At 31.8% G+C, this 10,712-nt stretch overlaps 2 protein-coding genes across 2 annotated transcripts; one reads left to right on the top strand and one right to left on the bottom strand.

Moving 5' to 3' along the window:
- Window positions 1–747: 747 nt before the first annotated feature.
- LOC111797584 (transcription factor MYB36-like) lies at window positions 748–2,024 on the bottom strand. The gene is made up of 3 exons (XM_087124970.1): window positions 1,806–2,024; window positions 1,582–1,711; window positions 748–1,505 (listed from the first exon to the last, which is right to left on the bottom strand). Exons 1-3 carry the CDS (start codon window positions 1,939–1,941, stop codon window positions 896–898), a joined length of 876 nt encoding a protein of 291 aa, XP_086981096.1. The 5' UTR covers window positions 1,942–2,024; the 3' UTR covers window positions 748–895.
- Window positions 2,025–9,310: 7,286 nt separating this feature from the next.
- LOC111797585 (homeobox-leucine zipper protein HAT9) lies at window positions 9,311–10,659 on the top strand. Its single transcript, XM_023680635.2, has 3 exons — window positions 9,311–9,861; window positions 9,960–10,039; window positions 10,114–10,659. Exons 1-3 carry the CDS (start codon window positions 9,406–9,408, stop codon window positions 10,424–10,426), a joined length of 849 nt encoding a protein of 282 aa, XP_023536403.2. The 5' UTR covers window positions 9,311–9,405; the 3' UTR covers window positions 10,427–10,659.
- The last annotated feature ends 53 nt before the right edge of the window (window positions 10,660–10,712 follow it).

Genomic DNA, 10,712 nt, shown 5'->3' on the forward strand with positions numbered 1-10,712 from the left:
CTTCACTTATACTAAAAAAACAATTATATCTTATTAAAAATAAACCTAATGCGGATCGACGGGTTAATTTTAATTTTAAAGTGGTAATTTCACTGTCGATTTTAGAAAATTTAATACTATGAGTCTAAGATTGTACTAAAAATAACGGTATAAAATTAATAATCACATTGCAATTACATAAAAGTTAAATGAGTGATCATAAAAGATTATTCCCTTCCATACATCTCGTCTAATATTTACAAAAGTGAAGGCCTCGTAGACTATTTTCTAAAATATCTACGTAATGTTCAATCAAAATTTACAATCTTAATACCATGATTAGTTTATTTACGTTCGAGTTGATAATTTAATTTAGTTTAACGTTTTCATAATTTCATTAACAAGACGTTTTCTCTAGATCAAATTAACCATTTTATTCTTGGCTTTCACGAAAGCATCAAATTTAACATACAATAAATAAAACTTAACGTTCCATAAACACGATCAATTAAAAAAAAAATTAACTACAATGATTATAAGAGAATATAAAAGTTAGGATTGAATTAAAAGATAATCTTTTTGATTAGATATTAATGAGTTCTTTCTTGTTTGAACAAAGTGCATCATAAAATATAGTAATTATATGATACTAAAAGGCAATTAAATGAATAAGACTATAAAGGGAAAGCAATATCTCTTAAATTTTAATAACACCCACTAACATATTAGCTAAGCTTTCCTAATTTCCATACATTTTTATTGTCCTAATAAGGCATAATAAAATGAGATTTTATTTGAAACCCCATTTGAAAAGAATTACACGGAATCAAAACCTCTTAGGGTTTTACTTCTACAAGAAGCCTGACCTATTGGGTTATGTACACATTCACATAACTTCGATACTCTTTTGATTAAGCTATTGCTTTTGCTTTTGCTTTTGCTGCTCCAAATAAGACGAACCAATCATGGAATCATGAGCCATTGAGGAATATAAAGGAGCAGAAATCAAACAACTCATTTCCCCCCAATCTAGATCGTTCATCAACCCATTGTTATCATATGAAAACTGCAGCCCATCCTCAAACGACGCCGTATTGCTGTAAACAACCTTCTCCAACTCACCTACTTGGCAGCTTGTCACTGGTAGACACGAACCCACATCCATTCCAAATTGGACATCGTCTGTTCTGCTTAGATCAACGCCGGAAAGTTGCTGAGGAGTTGATGGGAATTGAAGCGGTTGGTAATTTGCATACGGCGGAGGAGGCGGCGGCGAATTGAGCGCCGGGGTTAACTCCGGCAAGAAAGGTGATTGGTTATTGTTATTATTATCATAAATAACATGATTATCAAAGACAATATCCATGGAATTTCCAATTTCGGATTTGATTTTTCTTCCTCTTCTCACCAGTTGTTGTTGCTTCTCGTGATGCTTCCCATATAATCTCTTCTTCAACCTCGTGTTCCAGTAGTTCTTTATATCGTTATCCGTTCGTCCCGGCAATTGAGCTGCAATAATCGACCATCTACATCGACCCATCGGATTTAATTTTAATTTCAAATTAATTAAATTCACAATACCTTTAATAAAATTGTATTTACCTGCTTCCAATGTTAACATAAAGGCTGCAAATTATTCTATCTTCTTCTTCGGTGAAATCCCCGTGTTTAATATTTGGACGAAGGTAGTTCAACCAACGGAGTCGACAACTTTTCCCACATCGCTTAAGACCTAATCAACCCCAAAATCAAATCCAATTCCATTTCATATCCAAAAAAAAAAAAAAAAAAACTTAAATCGATAAGTTAGGGTATAGCTTTGTTACCGATTTTCTGAGGCAGCGCGATCCAGTTTCCACCTGTACCGTGCTGCTCGATATAGGATTTGAGCTTCGCATCTTCGTCGGGCGACCATGGACCCTTCTTCACGTTTGCTTTGTCGCAGCAAGGAGCTCTTCCCATGGCCTTCCTTCCCAAAAGAGTCTTCAAAGTACAGAAGCTGAGAGAGAGAGAGAGAGAGAGAGAGAGAGAGTAAGAGGGTTATAATAGTATTAATGGGGAGAAAATTCATGTGCCGTATGAAAAAGCCATCGGATTTTTTAATTTTTTAATTTTTTAATTTTTTAATTTTTTTTAATTATTTTATATTTTTTAAAAAAGGGACTGGAGCAGGGAAGGGTTTATATAATAGAGGAGGAGAAAGGATTTTCTTCTTGTTTGTTTTTGCATAGAATCAATAGGATATATATAATATAAAATAAAATAAAATATTGGGGGTGTCCTGTAATAAGCTTTAGTTCACTGATACTCAGAATCTACTGGGGACATGCATACGATTTGGTCTTTTTTTTTTTTTTTTTTTTTTTTTTTTTTTTGTATTGTATTTTAATAATTAAACCTCTCTGATCAGTGATTAGAGCATGTTTCTTCCTTTTTAGGGTTTCCCACTTCCTTCTCCATCGAACTCGACCAATCACACAACGACACGTCATTTTATCTATTTTGTGGAAATGTCATTGATTACATTATCATTTGTGGAAAATTATTGACGAAAGGACCGTGTAGAAATAAACTATTTTTAAATGATTTAAACTTTTATTACTTGTTTTTTTTATTTATTATTATTTTGTAAAATAAGAAAATAAAATAACTCGGATTTGATTCCAAATGCATGCATGGGAATAAAAACAAACCGAACTTTGATTTGAAATATTGTATTGAATCGTTGAAATTTGAACTTTTTAAGGATAAGGGTCAAATCGATAGAAATATCCCTAAGCGTCTATCTTAATCTTATTGAGTTTAGACCTCATAGAAGATTCGAAAGTCTCTCTCGTTTTTTCTTTGGTGTTAGGTCACCAAATGACATTTAATTAAAAACACGATTTTTTAAAATTAATTCTAAATTTGTAAAATCTCCGTTGAATTATATTTTGTTTATTGTTTAAAAAATATCTTTTACTATTTTCAAAAGTTACAATATTACCTTAATTGTTCTTAAAAATTTCTTAGAATCTGAAATTTTTACTATAAATCACTGACACACCATTTCAAGTCTCAATTTACCACTACCATTTTAAATAATTTTTACCTTGAAAATTTAGGAAGATCAAAAGTAACTTTTAATTTAAGCGAACTTTTATTACGAAGAATAGTTATGTGGTCGGTTGTTGAAAATTTGAAGAAAAACCATCATAGGAACGTGGTGAGGAAGAGGCATAGGGTAAGAAAAGAATGCAAATTTAATAAGAAGAGAAAGACAATTTTTTGGAAGCGTTGATCCAAAGGCTTTGAGCTCCCAAAAATTGATGGGTGTACAGTGTCCATTTCTTCAACCATGGTTTTGAATATTTAAAAATAATAATGTCTGTGCGCAGCCATAAATTTGAGCACAGTGTTTAGGACAAAAAGGCAGTAATGATCAGAGACTTTGTGCAATGTTTAGCACACAACTCCATTAAATGGCAATCTGAAACTATATATGCATTATGAGCATAATGATTGTAGCTCTGATTGGTACTTTTTAATAAGAAGCCTGAAGGAAACTACATTATATGAAGTGGAAGGAGCCCACAGACAGCTGTGTTTATTTATTTGTTTTTAACCAAAAATTATATGGTGTGTAAAAAGGGATCATATCTTTTCAATACCTGACAAATTGTATGAATAAATTACTTGTAGATAAAGTACTCAGCAAGAAAATTTTGTCAATTTCTTATTTAATATATCACCATTATTGTTCACTTTTCAGTCCTAAAAAAAAAAAAAACCAATTATTTATTACTAATTTTCTTTTAATGCACATCTACAAATGTATCTATAAATGTATGTTGAGTGTGTTGGATGATTGAAGTCCCACATGGCTAATTTAGGGAATGATCATGGGTTTATAAGTGAGGAATACTAACTCCATTTGTATGAGGCCTTTTGGGGAAGCCCAAAGCAAAGCCATGCCATGAGAGCTTACCATTGTGAAGAGTCGTGTTTAACAGAGTGGAGTGAATTTGACATTTTTTAGGACGTCCCATAAAGAATATATAATAAATAAATAAATATTTTTAGTAAAACATAATTATTTGTATTGACCAGCGCTCTCTCTCTCTCTCTCTCTCTTGATCTCTTCCTTGTTTAGCGGGATCATAATTTATAAAGCATTGAACTTTTCATTCAGGATTTAAAAAGCAATCATTTATTTTGTCGGAAGGAAAAAGAAACTAACGTGGATTGATTGATTGATCCAGGCATTACTTTCCTCTTTTGTGATTAAATATTATATATATGTATCTTTTTAGGTACATAATTATATCTTTAAATTTTTTTAAGTTGAATGAAATGTTGTATATGAGAATTTTAAAAATGTTAAAAATAACTCTATGACATATATTTAATAATTTAAATTTAATTTAATGTTTTGAGTGTCCATTTTTAACCAATATTTTCTTATCACCAAAATTGTTCATTTTTTACTCCAAACAATTTAAAATAAGAACACTTAAGTATTGTGATTTTTGTTTTTATAGCAAACACACGTAGCCATTTTATTTTACTTGAAAAGTTAAGGGGAACAAGCTACTGAGTCAACTTGTTTTTCATAAAGTCAACGCATTAACAGATTTCCAGACAATATGTATAATTATTGTTTTTCCACACATGCGAAATGCCATTAGGTCTAGTTTACATTTTGTTGTCTTTATCATCACGAGTAGGCTACCGACCAAAAAATTAGTATGAGAGAGAGGATTTGTGTCATTTGGTGTGCATTTCTACGTCCACAATTAAATATTTAAATAATAAATTTATAAATTTTCATTCTTGACCCATTAAAATTTATAAAAAATTAATGTAATTTATATTTAATAAAATCCTAAGTTATTAGTTTTTTTTTTAATATATAGTCCGTAAATTTAAAATAAATCACCTTGACATAAGTTTTTATAGTTTTATTATTAGTGGTTTAAAAAGGTCCGTACCAATAAAGATACTGTTATAAAATTATGATATTCTACTCCCTTAGCCTATGTAAGACTTTTTCTCATCTTAAAATTGTCAAAATAATTTAAATCTATTTAGATTCTGAGTTTTTCATACATGTATTAACCTATAATGTCAACCTATATATATATATATATATATATATTTATTTATTTATTTATTGTTAATTGAGTGGCTTTTCATAAATTTCTAACTTAATTTAAGATAATTATGTTATAATTTTTTTTGTTAAGAAAGAAAAATAATTTAATTTTGAGTGGTTAAAACCAACTTAAAAAAATAGTATTAAATAATCACATACGATCTAAATTTACTTACTTTTAATATATTATTTTTGTTGGCGCTTCAGAAGATAACTGATTTTTATTTATTTATTTATTTATTATTATTTGTTAGGGAATTGAAAGGAATCCATCAAAAGAAGAGCCAGATTAAATGCAACATAGAATTATTTTTTTTCAATTGAAGTACTTTTCAAATTAGGCAGAGGCATTCAACTAAGTTGTAGCCAAGTTGGGAAGCAAATTTTAAATTATTTTTCATGCATTTAACAAAATAATGGTACAAAATTACTATTCACTCATGCCCCTCAAATAACTTCTGCGTGAATTACACGTAGCCTACGTGTGCATGTTCATTCATTTGCGACACGATCGACTCACCTCTACACTAAGTCAAGTCATTTGGCTCGATTTTGTCTCTACTTGAGGGGTCAAAGTCTCTCAATGGAACGTTGCATCCAATATTATCTTGATTCTCACTCAATATACCCATATGTCTTGACGTCATCTCAAATCATAGAGTGTCGTTGGTTATCACAACTCACTTGGCCATGCCATCAGGTTTTCGGGGAAAGTAGAAACTCAAAAACTAATATCTGAATTTATCACATAAAAATACATGTTTTCACCGTTTTATTAGTTCGACGAATGGGATTGGGAAACATCGATGGGCTTGAAAGACTAGGCCCAATGTTGACTGGAAAAGGCCCAAATAATTGGGCCTGAAGACAAGTACAGTAATTTTTCCTTAAAAAAATTAAAATGTACTTTTAAATTAGTCAAATAATTCTTAAAAAATTAGTTTTCAACGTGGGATGATGACGCTGATATGACGTAATAGTGATGTGGAGGTTAAATTAAATCTCCATTTTCAAGCACTATTGTATTCCCCAAACGGTGAGTAAAACCCAGGGTAGATAGTAATAATTATGGAGTAAACGAAGGGTAATTTTGTAAAAATAAAAAAATTGCAATAAAGAGCATTAAAAAGCGGATGCGAGAAAAGGGAGTCGGCAGTCAACATAAAAGAGAATAAGAGAAAGAGAAATTAATGAAGAGCAATGGGAGAAGGGAGGATGGTAAGGTAATGGAGTCATATCATCACCATGGGGGAAGCTTTTATTACATCTTTCTTGCACCTTCCTTCATCACCGCCACTCGACAAGAGGTCGATTCAAATCATCCTATCAAACTTGAATCATTATAAACATGCAATTTAAAATACGTATAATTACAAATAAAATTAGTCTGAACTAAAATAAAGCATAAAAGCTTTTTTTTTTTACTACATTTCAACGGTCGTAACTTTTACGCTCAATGACTATAATTAACCACCATGTAAATGTAATATTTAAATAAACAAATAAAATAAATAACTCTATATTATATTGCCGAGAGGTCTCACCTATATAAATATCTTGAAATATCAAAATTTATTATGTCTATATTTTTTGAATGTATATGTTATTGGAGGTTAGAGTAATTTGATATCATAAAATCAAATAAAAGGCAATAATTACAGAAGTATGTAAGCAATTACGTAATGGAAATGGAAATGGAGAGGGCAAAATGGGTAATTCATTTATTTATTTTACATAAATGATCAAATGAGAGAAAAGTTTATGTTTAGGGATGATTGGAAAAGGAAAACAAAATGGGGAGCAAGGCAAACAAGGAGCATAATCCTGCCCACCCACTGGTCGGCTGCCCGTAAAACCCGCAACACATCATCTTCTCCTCCCATAATTCCCATTTTCTCCCCATCATTTAAACTATTTGCCTAACATTTATTTATTTATTTAAAAAAATAAAATGATATTTTCCCATGCTTCAGACGCTAGATTTAGTCTCCATCACATTCATGATCCCTTTAGAATCTATCGCCCATCACGCCAAATCATTTCCTAGGGCCCCACTTTTAACATCACCCTTTTGACAACGTGGCATCGCTTTCTACCCAATCAACCAGCTACCGCCAATTACGAACATGGATTCTTCTAATTTATTTTCCATTTTTTATTTTTTTTTTCAAACAACAGTCTTTTGGAATTTAATATTATTCGACAAAATAACATTTCAATTTGGCCAACAAAGCTTATTAGGTATCATATCAACCCCTTCAACAAATTAGGTATAACCCAGAGCATTAATTTATTATTTAGTGTTACAAATTATACTCTAAAATGTTGGTACATGGAACCTTTGTGCTTTAAATAATTTTAAATAATACATAACGCTTAAATTATTAAAAAAAAATTAGAAGTTAAAAAAAGCTTCACGGAACCGTTTGGTATGCACAAATGAGCCGTGGTAGTTTTTTATTTTTTATTTTGTCAAATTAGATAAATAAAATAAATAATTATTTGAACCATTTAATTTGGTAGTGTTTGGGTCATAATAGATGCCACGACGACTTACAGAGAGAACAAGATTCAAACAAGGGGCTTCAATTGCGCATCGATTATTTAAATGCGGTCTTTTTTGCTTTTATGTTGTTCTTTTCGGCTCATTCTTTTATTAAAGTAATTTTTAACTTTAATCTAAACCTAATTATTCTCGACCGTCACATTGTATTTATTCAATTCATTCTCCATTATTATTTTTATAATATGTCACTGTATCAAGGTCAATGCTTATCTCTCTAACCCCACACAAACTTGTCCATGAAGCCAACAATATTTTATTTAATCTTAATCTCCCCACTTCCTTTTCGATTAACACCGATTGTGTGGCCTAACATATCTCAATGCCATAATTAACTTTACTTAATTACAGATCATGTGATCAAATAGTATCACAGCTAGACATCAGACATTGCGTCAATGAAAACGATTGACTTCCAAGAAGATGGATTGTGAGATTCCACGTTGGTTGGACAAGTAAACAAATTATAAGAGTGTAGGAAACTCTCTCTAATAAACGTATTTTAAAATTGTGTAACTGACGTGTCGTTATGAAAAAAAAAAAAAAAAAGATTTGAGAAATTAAGGGGAATTATTGTATTTTTGTTGCTTTTATTATGTGTTAAAGAACGTTTAGGTTAAAGTTAGTTTAAATGGACGGTTAACTGTCCGCTAGAAATTCAAATTATTGATGATTATGAGTCCCATAAAGGGTGCATTGAACTTATGGATTCGTCGGTGGATCCACCGTACCGTGTGGGTGTCATTTCCCATCATTTAATTATTTTTCACAATTCAAAAAAAAAAAAAAAAAAAAAAAAAAAAAAAAAAAAAAAAAAGAACCAAACTCAAATATATATTAATTTAATTTTGTTTTATCATTAAAACAGTCTCTTTCCCTCTTAATTCACCAACCGACAAGCTACAATACACCCAATCCTTAAACCTAAGTATCAATTCATATGACATTAGAGGGGGAATTAATCTCTTTTAACAAACGAGTCCAAACGACGCTAAAAATTGCATTTTTCAATAAAAAAATAAATCAAATTTATTATATATTCGACATATCTTTCATCCATCCCGAAAAGTACACTCCCCATGCCCTTGCCCATGTCTTGCAACGAAACAAATATACCTAATGATAAGACGAAAGACCACTGATTGGTGTACCCATACTATACACTAAAATTAAAAAAAATAATAATGAACTTTGGTTATAATATTAACATAAGGTAATTATATTTATTGAATTAGGTATGATTAAAGAGTAATAAATGTAATTAATTCGTTACAATGATATTATTATACAATGAACCGGGAATCAGAGGCGGTGCATGTACGGCATCAGGTATATACCAAGAATAAAAATGTTCCAATAGAGTAATTATTTTATTTATTTATAAATAAATAAATAAATAACAAATAGTTATCTCATAATCATTATGCGTTCATCCTGTACACCCACAGCACACGCCTAATTGAAATCCATTCGCTCTCAGGCATTTACTACGAGAGGTCAACCGATATTCGTGACACCAAAATCTATTTCCCTAAAGTTTTTTTTTTTTTTTTTTTTTTTTTTTTTTTTTTTTTTAAATTATAAATTATTATTATTATTATTATTGGAATTTAATTCTCATAAGAAGAGTCCCCACAATCCCATTTCCGAGCTCTTTCTCCTTTATTTTCCCTTTATATTCCATTCGCCCCCTCGAAGCTTACGGGGTTTTCATTTTTGGCCTTGCGTAATGGATGCCGATTGTAACACGGGGCTTCTTCTAGGGCTGGGGCGGGGTTTGGATCATCATAATTCCATGCGCCCGCACGTACCGGATGTGGCTGGTGTTAGGAAGAAGCTTCAGGTTTTGAAATTTGATGATATTTTGCCTTCTTTGACGCTTGGATTGTCGGTTGTTGTCGACAAGAGCGGCGGAGAATTCGCCGCCACCGCTGCGGACGAGTTGATTCAGCAAGGCTCTTCGGGTAGTCCGGTGTCGTCGTTTTCTAACTCATCGGGGTTTAAAAGGGAGCGAGACGGCGGCGCCGGTGAAGAGCCGGCTGAAACGGAGGTGTTTATGGAGAGAATCTCTATGAAAGTTGCTGAAGAAGAGGAAGATGGAAGCCCGAGGAAGAAACTTAGACTCACTAAAGAACAATCCGCCGTTTTAGAAGATAATTTCAAAGAACACTCCAGCCTCAGTCCTGTAAGTCTGTCGTTTTATAGCAAAATATCATAAATTTTTTTAAATTTTGATATCAATTTTTTTTTTTTTTTTTTTTTTTTTTAAATCCGAAAAAACAGAAGCAAAAACAGGATTTGGCAAGACAATTAAACCTAAGACCAAGACAAGTGGAAGTATGGTTTCAAAACAGAAGAGCCAGGTAATTAATTTCTCAAAATTAAAATTTTTAAATACGTTAATTTTCATTAGCGTAATTAATTAAAATCCATGCAGAACCAAGCTGAAGCAAACGGAAATGGACTGTGAATTACTGAAGAAATGCTGTGAAAAGCTAAAAGAAGAGAACACCAAGCTTCAAAAGGAACTTCAAGAGCTTAAATCCCTCAAATTAACTGCCCCGCCGTTCTGCATGCAGCTACAAGCCGCCACTCTCACCGTTTGCCCTTCCTGTGAGAGCTCCATTTGCGGCGGCGGCGGCGGTGGCGGTGGAGGAGGCGCCGATGCTTCTCCAGCTAACACCTTCTCAATTGGGTCAAAGCCTCACTTTCTCAAATTCCCATTTAACCATCCATCGGCGGCTTGTTAATTCAGCCTAATTTTAATTATATAATTAATTAAAAAGCCCAGAAGACTGCTATTTTTGCTTAAGGCTTCTGGGTCAATATATCGTATATATATATATATATTATATGTTTTTTGTACAAATATATTGTTATTTCAAACACGTGGAAATTAGGCTTTGTAGAAATCGATCCATGACGACAAACCTGTATTTAAGTTTGCATTAATTTGACTTAAAGCTGCTTTTTATATTTTTAATCCAATTTGGTGAAATAGTCCTTCTCCTCGTGATGCAATATCAATTAACTGTT

The sequence above is a fragment of the Cucurbita pepo genome, chromosome 6, assembly GCF_057944985.1.
Source record: "Cucurbita pepo subsp. pepo isolate OVF chromosome 6, ASM5794498v1, whole genome shotgun sequence".
Classification (NCBI taxonomy): Eukaryota; Viridiplantae; Streptophyta; class Magnoliopsida; order Cucurbitales; family Cucurbitaceae; genus Cucurbita; species Cucurbita pepo.